Source organism: Haplochromis burtoni, unplaced genomic scaffold, assembly GCF_018398535.1.
Source record: "Haplochromis burtoni strain Fernald_Lab_line unplaced genomic scaffold, NCSU_Asbu1 Contig_136, whole genome shotgun sequence".
In the NCBI taxonomy this organism is placed as follows: Eukaryota; Metazoa; Chordata; class Actinopteri; order Cichliformes; family Cichlidae; genus Haplochromis; species Haplochromis burtoni.
This window is the reverse complement of record NW_024582497.1, coordinates 686,421-707,746: the sequence shown is the minus strand read 5'-3', so window position 1 is coordinate 707,746 and position 21,326 is coordinate 686,421. Positions and strand designations below refer to the sequence as shown.

The 21,326-nt window shown below is 43.1% G+C and overlaps 1 protein-coding gene across 2 annotated transcripts in view; it reads left to right on the top strand.

The window, feature by feature from the left end:
- LOC102294278 (phospholipid-transporting ATPase ABCA1) overlaps positions 1–21,326 on the top strand; it is a 184,842-nt gene that overhangs the window by 157,155 nt on the left and 6,361 nt on the right. For both annotated transcript variants that reach the window (XM_042224376.1, XM_042224377.1), the window contains exons 45-49: positions 3,459–3,600; positions 4,559–4,693; positions 6,260–6,363; positions 8,126–8,218; positions 18,718–18,961. In XM_042224376.1, coding sequence (XP_042080310.1) covers positions 3,459–3,600; positions 4,559–4,693; positions 6,260–6,363; positions 8,126–8,218; positions 18,718–18,961 — 718 coding nt within the window. The remainder of the gene's footprint in view (positions 1–3,458; positions 3,601–4,558; positions 4,694–6,259; positions 6,364–8,125; positions 8,219–18,717; positions 18,962–21,326) is intronic.

The following is a 21,326-nucleotide window of genomic DNA, read 5'->3' as shown; positions in this document are numbered from 1 at the left end:
AGCTCACATCCTGTTCCACAGCTACATTCATTCTCTGTAATACCGCTTTCTATTTTTCCATCTCCGGCACTCTCACTGTCTTTGTTTTTCCCAGCTATGCAGTTCCACTATCTGTTATACATTTGGCTGTCTCTGCCTCTCCTTCAGCTTTGGTTTTCTCTCCTTACTCTGAGATTCTCAGAAATGCTGAAGACTCGGCTCTCGCCTTTTTCCCCCTCCTTACCTCTTGTACAGCTTACACATATTTCATTCCTTTTCATATCCTCACCCTGCACCCTGCTCTGGTTTTTTTTGTCTCAGCCTTGCAATATCAGTGGTAAGAAATCTTTGTACATGCCAAAAACAAAAAAAATAAAAAATACCCTGACACTCGAGCACTTGAGAGAAAGAAAGTTTGCTCTTCCTTATTTTTAGGAACAAACAACCGTGTTCCGTTGCCTTGGCGCGCATCTCTTAAGGCGGCACGGCAGAGTGCGGTTGAGCCGCGGCTGTTCATTCGCACGTCTTGCAATTGACTTTGTGTTCAACGAAAAACAAGCGGCGAAGAGAGCAGTGCTTTGCTCAGCAGTGTTTATGTTGATTAATGTAGGTACAAAGGAGATCAGAGAAAAACCCGAGACCTTTAGGGGGAACGAAAACTAAAAAGAAAAGGAAAAACAGATGTGATTACACCCACTCTGTTTTCAGCTCATTATGCTTTCTGTGCATTGGCAAGAACGATTAGTGGAAGAGAAAAGGCAGCTTCTCTTAAATGGAAGTTTATGCTCTCATGGCAGTCGTCCCTCTTGTCTGCGTCTGTGGGCTCGCAGAAAATAGCAATGCCTGCATTTAGCATGCTTTTACTGTTCAGGAAAAGCTAGCATGCTAACCGCAGCAGGTGGCTCATTAGCTGCCATTATTTGATGAAGATCAAGAAGGAAGTGGATTACCTCAGCTACCACAGAGACGCTAATGCACATCATCACATTTATAAGTACGTATTTGGGCTAATTAACCCCTCTTGTTTGAATCCTCAGTCTTCAAAGATCATCCAGAGTTTAGAGGTTTTAGTCTCTATACTAAGCTAACAGCAGTGTAGTCTGTGCAAACCCAGTGCCAAAATTGTTGAGATGATGCGTAATATGTAAATAACAACAGAATACAATGATTTGGAAATCCCATAAGCCAAAATTCTATTCAAAATAGAAAACATATCAAGTGTTTAAACTGAGAAAATAAAGTGAAAGCTCCTGACTGCAGGCCAGTTCTGCACTTGGACTCTTCTACTCCAAAGTCATGTTGTTGCAGTATGTGGTTTAAGGTTGTTCTGCTATAATATGCAAGGCCTTGAAAAAGATGCCGTCTGGAGGGGAGCATACGTTGCTCTAAGACCTGTTTATAAAACACAGCGCTGACTGTGTTTTTCCAGATGTGCAAGCCAGACTGGATGGGGCCTCTCCTCTTTAGTCTGGCAGACACAGCATCCATGTTTTCCAGAGAGAACAGTTTTCAACTTTGTCTCCAACCAATTCAGTGAGCTTTGGCTGTAATGTCATTATAGAGCCTTAACCTGCATTTGTGGATCGCACCGTGAACTGAGACAGCACACAGTGATTTCTGGAAGCGCTTTTGAGCACGTGCAGTGATTTCCGTAACAGAATCATACCTGTTTTTAATGCAGTGCCCGCAAGTCCAAAGATCATCTGCAGCCAGTGGAGATTTTTGACCCTGTCACTTACGTACAGAGATTTCTCCAAATTTTTAGGATATTTAAAAACAATTCTGTACTGTACATGGTGATATAGTCAGTGTGTTACAATGTGTCTTACAGCCGCAACTGTTCTAGAAATGTGTTGGTGCCATTAACTTTAAAATAAGCAAATATCTTTCTTAAAATATAACATTTGACATGCTTTCTGCAGCACGTTCTCATGGCAACACGTAACATACTGACACGTGTGACAAATTGTCGGTATGTTATGTGAGCATGGCATGAGAGCCAGATGGAATGAATCTTTACGTCCTCATCATGAATCGCTTTAGATTACACTGTGATCGGGTTAAGGTTATGGTGAGGGCTGGAGCCTCAGTTCAAAGCGTCGATTATCACCGCGAGTGCATTCTATTAATTTTAATTGAGAACCCGTAGCGCTTCATAACGACATGGAAAGGTACTTTTCCCGTTACTATGAGACGTGTCGGACAGTGGGAACGGGCATGCTCTGGTTTTATTGTAAACAAGATGTGGATTAATGAGATTTGTAAACAATTGTTTTCAGTTTTTATTTACATTTGAGAGTTTTTACAACTTTCTCAGGAATTGTATTTGTATTTCCAAAGCATTTTCTGGCTTGTGACACTTCCCCTCTTGTGGCCAGATGCTGCACATAAATTCCCAGCCTTATTTGTGATGGAAAATAATGTTCAAATTTAGTCCCAAATCCATGATAGATGAAACAGAAAAGCAAAAGTGAAATCATTAATTAGTTATTACTTTTGTGAATAAAAGTATAAATACAGTAGAAACCAGGGCATTAAGATTCTTTAAGCTTGGGGCCAAGAGATCCTTTTTACAAATGAGATACAGCCAGACGCTTTGGATAAATCTGACACCGACAGAGCCTAACAGCGGTTAGCTCGGAGCAGCTGTTTAGCTCATAGCGAGTCAGTCACTCTTGAAAATGTTATTGCAAAAAAAAGAAACTTGAACTCATGCGGTGTGATGGTACGTTTTAAGCCTGTTTCATGGATGCTTCTGATTGGAGGTCTGCAAGCTTTAATGTTCATGACATGAAAGAACACTGAAGCATTAACAGACTTAAATAGTAGCACTGTAGTGGTGCTTTAATTATCAAAGGACTATTGCTCACTGTTATTGTGAACTTTTACTCAGAGCTAGAACTCAACATATAATTAGATTAATGGAGTTTTCGGTTCACAACACGACCTTGTTGAGCTCTAGCGGACTCCAAGCAGCAGGTGAAAGAGATTTCAAGTGAACATTTGTTGAATGTTACTAAGAAAATAAGAGAAAAAAATGCTGCGAAAAACATTTGTTGCTGCTGCTGAAGGTGAAAGTATTAATATAAGAAAATGTTTTCTGTGTATTTGTGGTTGTATTTGATAAAACAGAGAATGGGTGTTGGGGACTTTTACTTAAGACTGCAAATACAGGATGTGAAATGAACCCGTCTGCTGCTTTATGATAGTCTGGAGGAATTTCACTGAGGGTTGACTGGCTCACGTCTGCTCCTCTAATTCTTTTAAGTTATTGTGAATATCTGACAACTTTACTTTCTACGCCAGTTTGAATCTTCTCCTCTAAAACCCAGCTTGACGTCTACTTCAGTTATGTTGCTGTTTGCTTTCGTCTCTTTGTGTTTCATGTCTTTGTGCTGCATGAAGACTGCATGTAATACAGTCTTCAGATATTTTATTAGAAACATGAAGGTCACCCAGCATTTGTGTTTCTTCCGCAGCATCCGAACTGAGATGAGGTCCGTGCACCAGAACATGGGCTATTGCCCCCAGTTTGATGCTCTCGATGAGCTGCTGACTGGACGAGAGCATGTGGAATTTTACGCCCGGCTACGAGGGGTACCGGCAAGAGAGGTCGCCATGGTAATCTTCTTAATTGAAGCCTTTGTTTCACTCCTGGCTAATGGTGTGCATCACCACATCTGCACCTTGGCTGGTACCAAGTATAGACTAGATAGAAAGCTATTGAAACAGCATCACTATATTTCTTTAGTTTTAGATTATTTTGTTTGTTTGTTTGTTTGTTTGTTTGTTTGCTGCACCGAACAGAGTGCATCTAAAATGCATGTAGGGCAAAGTGAAGTACATGTCAAAGTGATAGATAACCTCTATGAGAGAAGCCATACATAATGAAAAATGGCCAGTAGAAGAAAAGGAGCAGCTTGTGGGTTATGGCTCTGCATTATTCACAATGCCCAGTGGTGTGGCCCGCCCTAGGCGGCCTCCCCGCACTCCTCACACTGCCCGCTTCTCCAGCACTCAGATCAAAAGAGGAAAAGGCTGCCGGTGACCACAGGCCTCAGACCTGGTGCCAGGGCTTTGATGCCTTAGCTTCAGTGCAAAGGGACAGTTCTGTGCGGCTAACAAAGCTCTTAACTTCGCTGCAAAAATTTCCTCACTGCAAATTCTTTTTTTTTTTTTTTTTCTTTTTTTTTTTTTTGCAATGGCAAGTCTCCATCCAAACAAAGTCCCCGTGCCTTATTTGCATAATCAATAAACAAATGCATCCACGTGCATGAAAGGAATTCATTGGTGGTCCTGCAGCCTTCATTTAGTGCAGCATGCACATCCACAGCTCTGGCCACGCTCCTGCTTTCTTGTGTTTGATGAGATGTTGTTGAAAACAGTAAAGTACCTCCACAGACCTGCCATTAAAGTCTCACGGTGACACCAGCTGTCACGCCCTGTCCTTGAAAAACCACACAGCTCACATATAATAGTCAAAATATCATCCATCACCCTATCATGAGTCCAGTGATGGGGCTCAGGTGAACACTCCTCTCAACACCACAATGGCTGCTCTGTTTTCTCTCCTCCATAGGTGGCTGAGTGGGGGGTCCAGAAGTTGGGGCTAGCCAAATATTCCAACAAATCAGCAGGAACCTACAGCGGCGGTAACAAGCGCAAACTTTCTACAGCGATAGCCCTGATCGGCTGTCCTCCAGTGATTTTTCTGGTGAGATTCAGCTTTATTGATATTGTGTATGTGGTGTACAGCATAAGCTGTTTTCTCTTTAAATACACACATGCAGCAGCGTGAATACGACAGGTTAGAACGTCTAGTAAAAGAAGAAAGAATAAGATACTGATCAGACTTGCAAACCCTTACTGAAGGATTTTTTAAGTAGATTAATTGCGGATGAGCAGGCTGTGCATCTCAGAGGTCACTCAGTGGTCGTGTTTTAATTCAATTTCATTTTCCGGGAAAATGCACCGGTCCTTTTGGAAAAATGTGGAGCAGACAGAATTGTGTTTGCACATATTAAGTCCTTCTTCATCAGATCTTAAAACCGAGAGCCAACACATTTCCTCACCCGTGGAAGAATAATGGAGGAGTGACCCAGAATGTGCCGCGCCGCCTGTTTTCAATTTATGTGTATTAGGAAGTCGTGCCGTGGCATTATGAGGGACAAACGTCAGCGGCCTTAAGCACTTGGAGCTTCACACGGGCTTGCTTAATTAAAAACCTTTCATTATGATTTTTGCAAAGCTTCTGCAAATCCAGTCAGCGTATCACATGGTCTGATGTGATTTCCTGAGCTTTGATGGCAAAATAAGATGTAAAAATCTACACTTTAATGCCTGTTTTCGCCCTCCTTCCCCCCAGAAATGTCTCCAACTATTCAACATTATTCCTGTTTCATTTGCTGCCCGTCAGCTGTAATTAACACATTACTTTGTTTCATTTGCAGCAGTTCATTGGATTACGGTGCTAATAATAATTTTATTTAAGTAATGACTCCATCCATGTTAAATTAAAGATGTAAAGGAGTAATCTTTCCAGACGTTTCTGCCTCAATTTGTAAGCTATCAAGCTGCACTGTGCTAAACCTCGAGCCAGGCTAGCCTTCGTTCCAAGTCAGCGGGGGACCCTGTGTTGTCAGCTCCCCGTGTCAATTTCGCCACTGCGCGCGAGCCCAATGAGCCCAGGCGGCCTTGAGGCAGCGCCACATAGAGTTTGCACGGGGGCACATTGGGCACGGCGATGGAAATGCCCGTGGGATTTGTGGGATTCTGCTAGCGAGGATAGAACCAGGCGTGGAACGAAGCCAGCCTGTGGACCGAGTACTGTCGATGTCTAATCAGGCATGGACAGACAAGCCCCGAGGAAAAAGAAGCAGCGAGTGACTGAGATGTGTGAGCGTGCGCCGTGCTGCGCTGGCGTGTGCTTCATGTTTATGTTCCCATCATGTGAACATGGGTCTGGTCAGAATTCGCCTTTGTAGTGCAGAGCTTATATAGCTCTCGGCTGCGCTGAGCAGATTCAGCGGCCTTCGGCACAGATTGGACCACAGCTCCAAAAATATTCCCTCTCGTGATGTTTTGATGATGACGATCGGAAAGAGCTTTGTGATACTAGAGCCTAAAAATCCATGTGATTTTTTTTCCCCCCCTTTTCATTTCATCACTTCTCTGAAATCACACCGATCCACAGCTTACCTGCTTGCGTGCACTGCCTGACAGCTCGTTCTTAAAAGAAGCGCCTGGGTGGAACTGACTGAAAGCTTTTTGTTCATTGCAGGATGAGCCGACCACCGGGATGGACCCCAAAGCCCGACGCTTCCTGTGGGACTGCATCCTGAGCGTCATCAGAGAGGGACGCTCAGTCGTTCTCACGTCACACAGGTGCAACATCGCATTTATTTGATGCATTCACACCAAGATGGAGTCAAAATATTTTGACTCTTCACCAGGGAAAGCACAGCACCCAAACAGTCCACCAATGAAAGCGAGCTATAAATATTGTAATTATAATTGATTGGAGCCGCACTTTAGTTGAAAGGTATTGTTTCCTGTGTGGCAGTTAATATTGGCTGCCAGAAACACACTGGCTGCTATAAAGCAGTCATGAAGCGTGAGGGCATATTGACTGACTGCCGCTTTTTTTTTTCTTCTTTTTTCGCCTCTGTGAAAAGAGAAACTGTCAATATCAGTGCTGGAGTCTTTTCATTATCCAAGGCTTCCCGGAGCAAAGTTAAGTTTACTATTTCTTCTGTAGCGCTGGCCACCAATTTAAGATATGGCGGGTTTTTTCCTGTCTTTTCTTTTAGCAAAGTTGAAAAATTAAAAGCCACATTTCTCCGAGAAACCCACGACGTTGACGGCCCGAGTCGATATGGAACATTTAACAATTTGCTGCCTGTTTGTTTGACCGTTTACCAAACCCGAGTCGTATGTGAGGCTGGCAGGCAGCGCCTGTGGAATGAATGATTCTTATTACACGTGCTGCTTTCGTGGAGCGTTTGGCGTTTGTCGTCCCGGGCACGCCGGCTGAGCTGCATCCAATCGTCCATGTCATGACCAGGTGGTTTTGTTTTGTTAAGTGGCGCGCTCGCCAGGTTTTTACAAAGTCATAATCCTAATTGCGTCATTCCTCAGAAAGGCATCGCAGGTTCTGCCCCGGATACAAATGACTCGTGCTCACTCGCGACGCCGAGCGAGATAAAAAATTAGAGGGTGAGAACTACAGATGGGCCCTTCGTCGCCCTCTGATTGCTGAATTTGCTGTACGCTTTAGATGCTCAAATTTGAACTGGGAGTCAACATGAGTGGGTGAGTGAAGGTGTGAGTCCACGTGGTCCAAAACAAGAGCACTCAGAGAGCGCCGCCCCCTCTGAAAGGAAGGGGCTGTACTTACACTTTGATGTTTTAAGCTGATGTCAGCATAGGTTATATGGAGATCCCCAATAATGACAACTGCATCGTTTTCATGACTCATTTGTGCTGATGTCAGGAGTGTTAATAGAAACCTAGAGTAGCATATTAAACTTTTTGTGAAGTCGTATAATGTTGCATTAAAAAATAGCATTTTAAAGAGTTCAAACAAAGAAAGTGCTCATGTCCTCCAATCACTATTATATTGCTTTAAAGTCTAGAGATGATCAAATAGAAACTAAAGCTTTTAATCAATTTGTGTGACTCTGACCTTTGACCTGTGCCCTTGAATCATTATTTTCTCATCTTCACCCATATGGTTGGAGCAGAGTTGGCTAAAAACCTGAGATTTTAAGACTGATTCATGAAGTGAGTAATTTTTAAAAAATCTCTGTCATCACTGTGATGTTGTACAGCTCTCTCCATGCCCGTTCATACGAGATATTACTCAATATGGTTTCTCAATATTTTTTTTTTTAACTTGGGTGCTAACAATGATGGTCATGATCAAATGTTTAGCCAAACTTGGTGCTCGTTACCCTGAATGCCTCGTATACTGTTGTGTAATTTAAAGATGATCCTTAAAAAATCGTGGCTAATCTAAAGTTTTCATCGATTTTCACATTTGGTGTGATCTTGACCTGAGTTTCAAAAGTTAAAGACATAGACAAAGGCATTTTTTACAATTATTTGTTTTTGCTACTTCACGAGTCTCCTCTCTTTCTTTCAATAGCATGGAGGAGTGTGAAGCGTTGTGCACACGCATGGCCATCATGGTAAACGGTCGCTTCAAGTGCCTCGGGAGCATCCAGCATCTGAAGAGCAGGTAAGGGATGTTTTGGGGGTTTTTGCCACTAAAACAAAGACGGAGAAGAGGAGAAAGAAATAAACCGCAAAAATCTTTGAAGTAACTTGAGTTGAGATGAAAGAAATCGCTGTCTCCCACTGAGGCGCTCTGTTATTTATACTGTGTATATAAATAACACAAAACCGTGTGTATTGATAATAAAAAGAATATAGGAGTAGATTTACGTTTTTAAGGAAGAATGAGAAACCTTGCTTGTACTACTTGGATTGTTTCATTAAGAAGGAGCTCAAGAGGAGAGCCACAAAAATGAACATTCGCTCTCGTGCTGCGATGCTACAAATGTTAGGCAGCATGTTCGTCAGGGTGCTGCTAGTCGACAGGGCTGACCGTACTGATGATACTAAAACTTCAGTGTTGATAGCAGTAATGCATATAATGTATGATAATCTGAAGAATTAGTGTGTGATTGCAGTTTGTATAGTTAAGGCTACAAACTCTGCCAAAAAAGACGAAACACAATACACCAAGTCATGGATGATTTGACTGACAGATTATAGATATGACAGAAATACTGTTACTGTGATTGTTTTTCATTCCATCATAAATGTGAAATGACTCATTTGTAATATGTTTGCTTAGTTAATCATGTTTGATTTAGCAGGTAAAAATAAACACATGTTAATGCTGTAAACGACCCATAGCCGTAGAGTTCCAGTTTATGGTGACGTCCTTCTCTTCTCATCGCCTTCATTTCATACCTTGATGTAGTCTTTCTCTTTTAAATTTTCTCCATATACGCACTCATCAGCCACTTCTTTAGGTATACCCTTTCATTTGCACGTACAAATATCCAATTAGCCAACCACGTGCTCGCAACTTAATGCATTTAGGCATGCAGCCATGGTTAAGACGGGATGCTGAAGTTTATCCCGAGCGTGAGAATGGAGGAGAATGGTGATTGAAGAGAGTTGTTGGTCCTGAGTGTTTCATAAACTGCTGATCTCGTGGGATATTTCCACACAGCCATCTCTAGGGTTTACAGAGTCTGAAAATGAGAACATATTCACTGAGCAGCAGTTGTGCCGCTTGATATCAGACAGCAGAAGAATATGGACAGACTGCTTTAAGCTGAGATATTTCTCAAAGAAACACTTTTTTTAACCTCTCCAAATGTCACCAAAATTGGACAACAGAAGGTTACAGAAATGTTTCCCGATCTGATGATTCTCAATTTCTGCTGCCGTGAATTTGGCATAAAAAACATGAAAGCATCATGTTATTGGCGGTGTAATGGTATGTTGTACCATCTTCTGATGGCTGCTTCCAGCGCACCTTTGGCATGTAGTGGAAGAGGAGACTCACGTCGTGGATGTGCAGCACCTGTGTGATGCTGTCATGTCAGTATGGACCAAAATCATGCTGTGAAGAATTGAGGCTAATATGAAGGCAAAGGGGGTCCAAAGTGGTACTGACAAGGTATAGGTGTAGAAAACGTGGCTGCTGAGTATATACACATCTGCGATCATGATTATGATGATATTTACCCATAGTAACCGTGAAAGCTGTAACCTCATATATTCAGACAGAAGACTAAGTAGTCGTTTATTTTCCATATTGGCTGCACTGTATTGATTTTACCTGAAAAGACGCAGTCACGTATGCAGGGCTGGCGTTTCCGTTCCAGATCTTTCGCCATTACCTCAAATTCACGTTTGTTTCTCTTCTCGCACATTCTGTTTCCGTCGTCTCTGTCCTCATTCACAGCGTGAGCGGCCATTGATATTCGTCAGGGCTTTTAATGGGTTTCTTACATCTCTCCATCATAGATATCCCCTGCTGTTAACTCTTAGCGCTCAGGTCTGCTCTCTGATATTCATCTGACATTTTCCAAGTCCAGCACGTACGCCCCGAGCCCTGCATGTAACAGTGAGGCCAATCCATTACCTTAGCTACAGTGTTGTGACATTATTATTACCACTCCTTTGTGCAAGCTGGTAACTGGAAGAACATTACACACACACACACACACACACAAGCACTGCATTCATGACAGGAATATGTCGTGGCAATCTCTGGGTGCAGGGAAAGATCAATACACCTGGGATGAGGGGTGGAGCAGACCATTTTTCAAGTTGTGCGGGGGATTAGCAGAAACGCCTGCAGGAGCAAGGAGGGGTCACCGGTGTCAAGGGTATTTCCCATCAAGTATGTTAATGTCATACAAAACATCTGGGCTTTTAGATCACTACGGGGAGGGAATAGGTAGATTATAGATGGTGATTAAAAAAAAGAGTGAGAATTGGGGGTGATAGGAGCTAAGAGGCAGAGGACCGGAGAGGGAGAGCAATCAGGCCCGCCCAGATGTTCGTTGATCCTGCGTGTCAATTGCATCCTGTCGGTAGGGGCACGGGCAGGGTGGGGTAAATAATGCATGAACTGCACAGGAAGTATAGGACGGGTAAGAGCCTCCAGAGCATGGGTGGAGTCTGGAGAGGGGATGGACGAGGGATGAGGACAGAGGATTAACACGTGTCCTACTTAACTCCACGTGATATCAGGTAAAAGGGACTCACTTCACAAGACAAGCGAACGAGAGGAAAGTCAGATAAGCGTGACGTCTGCCTTTTTTTATTGGGTGGGGGGGGCACTTTTATTTTAGATCTCACATGGACAATTTACATGCCGCTGAAATGCTATCGCTCAGTTCTCGCCACGCAGTGAATAATTTCTAATTAAGCATCCCTATCTCCGCTGCGCTTGCTGTAATTAATGTTTCATGAGGTGTGGGACCCCGTTAATGACTGAAAAGGCAATTAAGGAATGTCTTCTCTGTTTTCTTTTCTCGTCACTATCCTGCCACATGTTTGTGCTGTCATGTTGTGAGACACACACACACACACACACACACACACACACACACACACACACACAACTCACCCTTGAATAGCCATCATTTTGTATATGCCTCCACATTCTGGCTCTAATGGGGAAATGAAGGGGCTGTTTTTCACAAGTGCACAAGCAGCTGCCAGTCAGACCAGCGGGGGTTGAAGTACGGGGTGGGGTGGGGACATTGTAATGGTGGTGCACGCAGTTGTCACACGGCGCGAGCGGATGACCTGCAAATCTGGGGGGGTGGAGGGAGCTCCTTCCCTGTCCCATTTTCCCATCTCTTTTTCATCACAAACCCTCGAGAGGAGTGCAGATCTCTCTCCACGGGGGCAGCACTCACATTTTGACCCCCTGTTGCTCGCATGTAATACATGCTCACCCCTACCACATTCTCAACTCTTGCTCCCACCCGTCACCTCCCCCGACTGACTCTTCTCCTTCAGAAGCCTCTCACCCTATTACTCTTATTTATTCCCGACTCTCTACGAAGGTGGCGAGGCTTTCAGCCCAGTCATCCAAGTCCTTGTTAGCACTGCCCCCTTTAGTTCGACAGCACGCGTGTATTTATCACACAGATGCCCTTCTGCTGCCGCACCCACCCCTGCCTTTGGCGTATTAGTCAACCCTCAAATGAGCCAAAATGGCCCATTTTAGACCACTAGAGACGTAGTCAGTGTGCGAGAGGAGCTGAAGATTCGGTAGGGTGGTGCGTTTCAGAGAAATAGGGCAGCCATCTCGAGTAGCCTCTCCATTATCTTCCACCATGGGTGTTAAAAACACCCTGTCTTTTTTCTTTTTTTTTTTTAACCTGCCCTGGCATTGAGCCGCTCAAATCAATCACACTTCTAGAAATTTATGAAAGGCTGATGGGCATGGGGAGAAATAAATAAGTATAAAATGCACAAGGGGCTGTAAATAGGGCTTCAGTCTAGCAGCATGCTAGTCTGAAGGTTCCCAGGTGTTAAGTAAACCCAAATGAAGTGGAGGAACCAATAAAAGCAGCTTCAAAGCTCCCCTATAATCTTGTCAGTTTGGAAGGACACCGACTAGCCTTTGCAGGATTTTTCACTGATTGATATCATTCATATCCCCACTTCACCGAGTAGCTGCGGTAAGCACACCCCACAGCCTCCAGTCAGATTTTCTCCTTGCTTAAAGCACATCATGAAATAAAAGTAGGATGCAAAGTGCCTTAAATGCATTAAGGTAATGTGCTTCGAGCGCTGAGGAGTTTTTTACAAGAGCCGTGTAGAAAAGTTTGGATCCATCCCCCCACCCGAAGTTGACGTTAAGAGAAGTCCAATAAACTCGCCTCCCACTCACTCTGCGTCAGCTCTGCAGGTGCGCCATTAACTAAATAGTTTACGGCTTTTAAGTGCATGTCACCCGCGGAGATGAATGACAAAATAATTCTCTTTACGGTGTACAGTGCGTCGCCAGTGCAGGTGTCATTTAGCCTGCCAGAACATTGGCGGTCACAGATGAGGTGCAGTATACGTCCCATCCATATGTATTTGTTCAAGATGAGCAACATTTGATTGTGGATTGATAGCAAATAACCAAAAGTGATGAATTGCACAGGTGACGCTTTTATCAATATTATTAATTTCGGTTTATGAAGCTCACGCTTATTGAAAATGCAGTAGACATAACTTTTACAAGCCACAGGATGGCCTTCATATGAGCCCATGCCAGTGCCTTGTAAATACATCTTAGATATATCTTGCCATGCAATCACACAGGTAAATTAAAGTAACACCATAGGTGACCTTGTGTGTTCATTTACAGTTCCATAATTTACTCTACGACTCTGCTACAGTAACTTTAAGTGATTCACAGCTCAATAGTTATCTCATCTCGGGCCTTCGTTTTGAGGCAACTTTCCTCTGATTGGCTGCCCCTCACAAACTGCTTTAAGCTGCAGTTTTGCTGTCGAGGAGTGTTTCCTGTGACATCACAAAAATGTATCTTTTTTTTTTCTTGGTAGCCTGAAAGCCAGCTCTTTAAGGTCATAGAAAACATTTGGACACACGTGACATCATTAATTGAAACTTTGTAACAGTTTCATATGAGCGCACGCCTAACAGTAACATAGTCTCTCTTTAAATTCTAAGGTTTTACATGTAATCTGGTGCTCAGCAGGTCAATGCAATCTCAGATAAACAACAACACGGGGCAATTACGTCATGTCATTATTTATTTAACCAAACAAAGCCAAAATGCAGAAGTAGAGTGAAACGCTGAGCGCAGCCTTACTTAATTTTAAGATCAGTTTTTTATTATATACCTATGCATAACACCTTAGCACTGATAAAGGATGTTTTTAATAAGACTCTATGTGATAGTTTGAACTCATTCATACTTTGAGTTTAATTTAAAGCTGATTTAAGTCAATATACACTGATGAGGCATAACATTATGACCATCTGTCATGAGATGATCTGTCATTTGGCTGCCAAAACAGCCGTGACCCACTGAGGCATGGACTCCACTAGTCCCCTGAAGGTGTGCTGTGGTATCTGCACTAAGTGTTAGCAACAGGTCCTTTAAGTCAGGCTTGGTCAACTCCAGGCCTCGAGGGCCGGTGTCCTGCAGGTTTTAGATCTCACCCTGGGTCAACACACCTGAATCAAAGGATTAGTTCATTACCAGGCCTCTGGAGAACTTCAAGACATGTTGAGGAGGTAATTTAGCCATGTTAATCAGTGTGTTGGATCAAGGACACATCTAAAACGTGCAGGACACCGGCCCTCGAGGCCTGGACACCACTGCTTTAAGTCCTGTAAGTTGTGAGGTGGAGCCTCCATAGACCTAGACTTGTTTGTCTAGTACATCACACAGGTGCTCGATTAGGGTCTGGGGAATTTGGAGGCCAAGTCAACACCTCAAAGCCGCCGTAGTCTCCTCAAACCATTCCTGAACAAGTGGGCTCTTCAGGTGTGTGCAGCTGAGCACCCTGCATACCATGTTGTTATGCCGTACGTTAGGATGCTCTCTATGGTGGCTCTGTAAAATGTCACCAGCAGCCTCTCCTCCAGGTTGTTCCTGTAAAATGATTCATCAGAGCAGATGAAGAAAATCTCACAAGAGCTTCAGTTTGGAGATACTCTGACTCAGTCGTTAGGCCATCACAGTTTCCCCTCAAACTCGCCTAAATCCTCATGATTGCCCATTTTCCCTGCTTCTAGCAGCAACTTTCAGGACAAAATATTCTAATATATCCAGGTGCCACAATGGAGACATAACCAGTGTTATTAACGTCACTAAAAAAGGCCATAATGTTAAAGCCTGATCGGTGTATATGCTCTTAAGTATCGTACGAGAGATCCACAGCGCACTATTCCATCTACAACAGTAACTTAAAAATCCCAGTTTCCTTGTCTGCATGCATGCACACAGCCAATAGAAGCTCCCGTTCAGGTCTTAATTTTAAACATGAGGATACTGCAGTGTCATCATGTGCTCTGTTAGCACACAAGCAAGGATACACATCTACAGACAGGAAAATACACTTTGCAAATTGAAAAAGAATATTAGCAAGCAAACACGGATATAAACAATGCATGTTTGATACAGGCTTTGAAATGTATTTTATGAGAAAGGTAATATGCTGATTTATTCTTTTGCCTTTTGTTTGTTTTGTTTTCGGCAAAGAAAATTGCTAAGGGGGACTCAAATTTACAGTAGGTTTCGATATTTTTTGTCACTTCTATTTTTTATGGCTCCCTAAATTGCAGTTTAACTGGACAGAGATTGCCCATGCATCCCTCTGTCCTTACACTGTTAATGGAGCCTCTGCCTCGAGCTCTATTAGCTTCTCCTCCAGGAGCTAAGAAACTTTTTTGGATGACTTCCTGCCTGATCAAAGCATCAGACCACCCAAGCCATAACGTGACCTCATGCCCTCCGTTCCCCCCCACCCCGCGGACACAAATACAAGGTTTGGCAGTGGTGAGGGTGACCTTTCCAGACTCCCTCAGATGAAGTAAGGCAGCCGAATTATTTCCTGCCTGTCATGCCCTTATCTGTGTCTGGCTGTTGTTTGTTTTAAATTACACGGAAGAACGACTTTCCAGCGGACCAGGGCGAAGGAGAGGATCGAGGCAGAATAATGAAAATGAAGAAGCGAGAACTGCGCCGCAGACATTACAGCAGCTCTGCCATGCTGTGTTGCGCCGCTGTATCGTATCTCTAATGTAAAATATTATGAAAGGATTAGCTGTGACAAAGTGGTGCAGTCATGACTGTAAATATAATCCCTTCATTATTTTCTCGCGAGCTATATTCAACCCCAAGTAGCACAGATCTCGCTTATAGTTTCTATGTCGCCAGTTTAAAGTTAATTATTGTTTCACACATGCAGCGCCATTGTTATGACCACGCCAAGCAGTGCAAGCTCTGTTTGTTGATAGCTGAGCTTACCTTTCCCCCAACGCAGCCAGAGTTTAATTGAGGAGAGCCAAGACAGACAGTGTATCAGAGATTAAATAGCTTGTTTTGATGTGAATACAGAAACAGAGAAATACTGGTTTGGTTTTTGTGGGTTTTTTACACAAAGTACTGCCCGTAGCTTCTGTGTTGCTCCTGCAATGAAGGAAAGACAAAGAGAGACAGAATGGGGGGAAGATAATTCATAAGGCATTTTATCTCCGTCATTACTGTAAACTGTTCAACTAAATGCTTTCTTGGCCTGTTGGATCTTTGCAAAAAAATGTTTTTGCACCTAGCTGATCATGAGAGCTGCTAGATACAATAAACACGCAGAGATTGTGGTCACAGACTTGACAATATGAGCTGAGCCTGAAAGCTTGGTCAAACGTTATAGGCTCATGGTACTTGGACTACAAATGGACACCAAAGCAACTTCAGTTACCAAGAATCCTTGGAAATACTATATATGCATGTGCAGACTGTTGTTTATAAAAATGAGCCAAGTTGTGATATACTAGTTTCTCTCTTGGGGACACCAGTAACCATGCTGAAGAACAGTTCAATTCAAGGTGCTTTATGTTGTAAGGTAAAGACGCTACAATAATACAGAGAAACCCCCCAAAAAGTGCTTGGTGACAGTGGGAAAGAAAAACTCCCTTTTAACAGGAAGCAACCTCTGGCAGAACCAGGCTCAGGGAGGGGCGGGGCCATCTATCCCGACTGTTTGAGGGTGAGGGGAGGGAGACAGGACAGACAGTTATATGCATGGATATATATTGTATTTACATAATAACATAGCCCATAATTAAATTTAACTGTAAATTCTAGTCTTTACAATCTTCAACAGCACTGAGGTTTTTAGAGGGAGGAGCGGGGTGGTGGGGTTATTATTAAACTAATCCCATAATAACAGGATTGTAATGCTGTCCAGCTTGATCGTGCACACTCTAGAGGAGCAGAGCGTGGTGACATTATGTTATTCTTACGCAGGGATTGTGAGGAAAACATTTGTTTCACATTAGAAGCTGCAAATAAATAAATAAAGCACCCAGAGGACTCGCAACACAGCGCGCGAGTCCTCTGTAGCTTACAGAAAGCCAATGTGGGATGAAAACATACACATTTCTAACCGGATCTCTTGGCGAGCAGATTCACAGTTAGTCTTTGGGCTCAGCACTTGGCCAAGATAAGTACACTTGGGTTTTCACACGACTGACTATTAAAAACTATTAATCTGTGAAACAGCCAGTTTTGTATGAACCTTTCATGGTGGAAAGAACCAAATAGATGCTTAGCAAAAGCAAAGTATTTCATAGCAGGGCTGAGAGCAGGGATTAATCCAGTGTGGAGTAACATCTTGAATGGTCAAAGGGTTGCCCAAGCAGTAACACGCTGATACTTGTAAGCCACCCACTGTACTATCCACATGCAGTGCACTACATAATATGTTTTAGAGATACATGGGGATGCTTTTGATCACCCGTGGTGTGCAGCCCCTGAGGAGATCACAGCACAGGCACAGTTCTCAGATCCTCCCTGTTGGTCGGCCGGTTGGATGGAGGCTGTTGTTGTTGTTATTGTGGACGGACAACATGCTAGCATGCGCCATAGCATTGCAGTATGTGGCTTAACTGAGTCCTTGCTGTGATAAGACCCACTTTTGAAAGGAGCATTAGAAACTCTTATGCATTCTTAATGAAAATGAGTATTAAATAAGAGTTGCCATCAATAATTCATGCAAAGTTGCATCAGGCCTGGACTGTGGCTCCTCAACTGAGAATGATTTAACTGAAGGTGTGCTGCAACCCATCCTGGGTGTGCGATGCATTTCTCAAAACTAGCACAGAACTTTGCTTCCTGTCTCTCTGGGAGCATGCAGGCCTGTAGTTTATTCACCATATCTCTAATTGTCACTAAGGGAGCCCCTGACTTTAATTGCATGTAGCTTCACACTAGCCGCAATGGACGTTTCCATGAGTAAATCCAACATTAGGGAATTAATTAGGCAGAAAACAATGGGTCATCAGAGTGCTAACGACAGAATAACAAGGCACAGAGTTTTATTTGGTGCTCACCAGACACAGCACACATTCGGAAAGATGTAGAATGCTAATTAACTTTAGAGCTTAGCTATGACCCATTTTCATTTGTGCCAACACTTTATGTCCAGGATATTGTTCGTAGCGGTGTTGCATTCTGACACATTTTCAAAAATGGCATGCTGACTGTTCAGTGGAGCATACTTTTTTTTGTTAATGTACCCTCTCATGTATGATGACTTATTTTGCTGTTTTTCTCAGCATGCTTTAGACAAAGTTTGTATGTTCAGATTATTAGAGAAGCATTTAATTATTTATTTTCACGCACTGCTATTTTACGGTTAGCGAAACAAACAAGCTCATTAAGACCATATCCAGAATTGTTACCAAACAATACAAACAGTTCACTGGATATGTAAGCGCCCAGAAGACACGTGTGAGTCGTCAGAGGTGTCATCAGAAGTGTCATAATGAATCTCCTTTACCTCCGTTTTGTTCTGCAGCAACTTCCTGAGGGAAGTCGCTGTCTCTTTAGCCGCTCGATGCTCGAGTCTGTACTCCAGATAGTGGCTTACCCTCTCTACTTGATGCTGGGTTGGTAATGTGTCACAGCTTCCTGGCTGAAAACAGATTCTCATTTGGTGCAAGGTTGCTGAGAGCAGTGAAACTGAACCAAAATAGTGACGTGGCAGGCAGTGAAATCAAATCATTTAGCAAAAAGATGCTAAAAGAGTCTATGGGGGGCAGCATGGCATGGCAGCACTTTGTCAACCAAATGAATGCTTTCTTTTATATTAGTTACACACATAATTTGGAAAATAAATTTTTTTCTATCCTCTACCAACATACTTGTTAAAGTTGAGCTGGCTTTGCGGTTCGCTGTGTCTGACTCACCTGCTCCTCCTGCTTACTTAATCCAGGAAGCTAGAAATGGCTGGGAAACATGAGCGCAATTCCGTTTTCAATACTTCATTTATATTCCTTCTCCTTCCTGGCACGTCTGTTTGTTCTAGTACACATCCCTGTTCTCTGTCGCGCTATGGCATGACCACAGGAGAGGAGAGATCATTATTTGGCACTAACACGCTTGTTTGCGGCTCTTCTCTTTTTTGTCTGGCACTAAATGTGTCATAATGACCTCTCTTTTTTTTTTAGATTTGGTGACGGCTACACTGTGATTGTGAGGGTCGGTGGCTCTCCGCCCGCACTGAAGCCAGTCGAGGACTTCGTCCAGAAGACCTTTCCGGGCAGCGTTCTCAAAGAGAAGCATCACAACACGCTGCAGTATCAGTTCCCACACGCACAGGGAGCTTTGGCCAATATCTTCAGCCAGTTCACCAGGCATCAGCGGAGGCTGCGTGTGGAGGACTACTCGGTGTCCCAGACAACTTTGGATCAGGTGAGGTGGAAAAAAGGAAAAAAACGAAAACATATGCAGTTGGGCACTAACACAATTTTGTTGTTTCGGCTTGACTTTCAATCAAGTGAAACGATCACAATTCATTATTATAATTATGCATCATGGATTTCAATAGTGTTTCAATAGTTGGACAAACTCATAGGATTGCTTTTCATACTTGGATGAAAATCACTTGACTGTTTGAAGTCGAGAACTCTGAGATTAGATGACTGACTTGGCCGTTTATTTTCTAGTGAGAAACTCCTGAGTTACTTTTGCAGAATACTTTGGGTTATTATTCTTTCTGCCTCATCCGTCCTTGAGTGTAACCAGTGCTTTGCACCTTGTTGGAAACCCTCTGTAAGTCCATTCATGAAGGCGTCTCTTGATTGTAGACTTTGACAATGATATGCCTACGTCCACGAGAGTGTTCTTGACTTGATTAGCTGTTGTGGAGGAGTTTTTCTAAACTGTGGAGAAAAAAAAATCATACCCTATACTGACTCCCTTTTGGGGCCAGCCTCTAAGTATCACCTTGATGAACTGCACTTTTTACCTCTTCTGTGGTTGCAGCACTGGAGGTTTCCTCTTGTGTAGTAGGCAGTCGTGATCCTCTTTAATCCGTAATAAAGAAAAAAAGTAATATGAGAGATGTGAGATCTCTGCTTGGAAAGAAGTAAGGTAAGAGCGTAAACTTGGTTTACTGTTAAATGATGCATTTTTAAGTGTTTTGATACCTTCAAGCAGCACATGAAAATTGAAAGCAAAGATCAAGCATAAAAGTCGAAACAAAAGTAACATCCAGAGGCAGCTTCGAAAAGTGTCACAGCTCAAATCTGTGAAATGTGATTATGATGAAACTGACTGTTGTTGCTGTGTTGAGCTGGAAGCACTCTGCCCATCTTCTGTATATAAGAACAGCTTGAGCCTTCCACTAGGTGGTGCAGGCCGATGCAAAAGCGATGCACCAACTAAATTAAGTGTAATTCTACAAGCCTACTGTAATTCTGTTGCTGCTCCCTTTTAATGGCTCACTAGCTCATCAATCAATGCATTGACCACTTTAGGTGCTCCTGTTTAATGCAGGTCTGCCCAGTAGCGGATAAGATTTAAAGATCTATCATTGTCTACACATTGTTTTCTGCCATTTAGGCTGTCAGACAGACCAATGAGGAGTGCACTGAGTTTGGACGGCCAAGATTGTTCAGCCGCCAGCTACCAGTATTGATCCCAAATCTGGACTGATTATATAAAACTCGTGCAGCCAGTATCTTTTTTTTTTTTTTTTATTCCAGCCAGAGTGCACTAGCTCAGCTTACTGATTGGCGAGATAAACCGAGCGCTGCGTGTTGCGGACTGGATTCACCTTGTGTTTTCCAAACAGCCCCAGGGACCTAATGCAATCAGGCAGTGAGTGGCAAGTACGTGTGTGTCTGGTCTTCCAAACCCACCATTAGCTCAGCAGCAGATGACCATGTGGGAGGTGAGAGTAACCTCTGAGGGGTCCAGAAAGGTCATCTTTCCACTCCGCCACGGGTGAAAAGAGAAAAGCCTTAAAAAAGAGAAACAACAAAATTGACACAGATGCGTTGAATTTTCTGTTCGTTCAGTTGTGCAATGTCACGACTGGATTTAAATCGAATCATGTCTTATAAAGGACACTGTACAGATGATCAACTTGTAGATTACCCATAATTACCATAATTCAAAATAAATCAGTCTTCTGCAGAATCTTTAAGTAAAATCTGCCCTTTAGGAGTGTCAAATTTAATGAAAAGCTCAATGCTTCAATTTGGCCTGCAAGCTTTTTTTCTTTTTCCATAAAGCGTTTTTAACAGGACTTCACAGATCAGCGGTGAACCTTGCATAATATCTGTTTTAACATTTATGTCTTCTTGCCCCACATTCTGCTCTGGTCAATATTTACCAGATCAGAGGCAGTAAATAAATCATTCTTGGACCAGCAGGTCACAGTATTAACACACAGACGGGGGGAGGGCCGGAGAACCTGTGGAGACCCAGACAGTCACCTTTCAGCTGGTGATTTATAGAGAGGAGCCTTGACCTACAGTATAACACCCAACTTGCACTACAATTAATATTGATCCGCACGGCCTTGAGCTCAGGCGTTAATGCTGATGGCCAGGACAGTGCAGGGCAGGGATTTAAAAGGAAAATGTGACTTTCACAACGGTCTCGTAGAAGCGGCTTCTGCAGAAACGAGAAACGTTTGCGGCTTTTTCTGGCACCGTCGCCGAAGCACTAATGGAGCAGCCGACCTTTTCGATCCATATATCATCCGATATGTATGCATGTGTTGATTATAAAGTTTCTTTACTTAGGTCCCCTCTTTCAGTATTTTTTT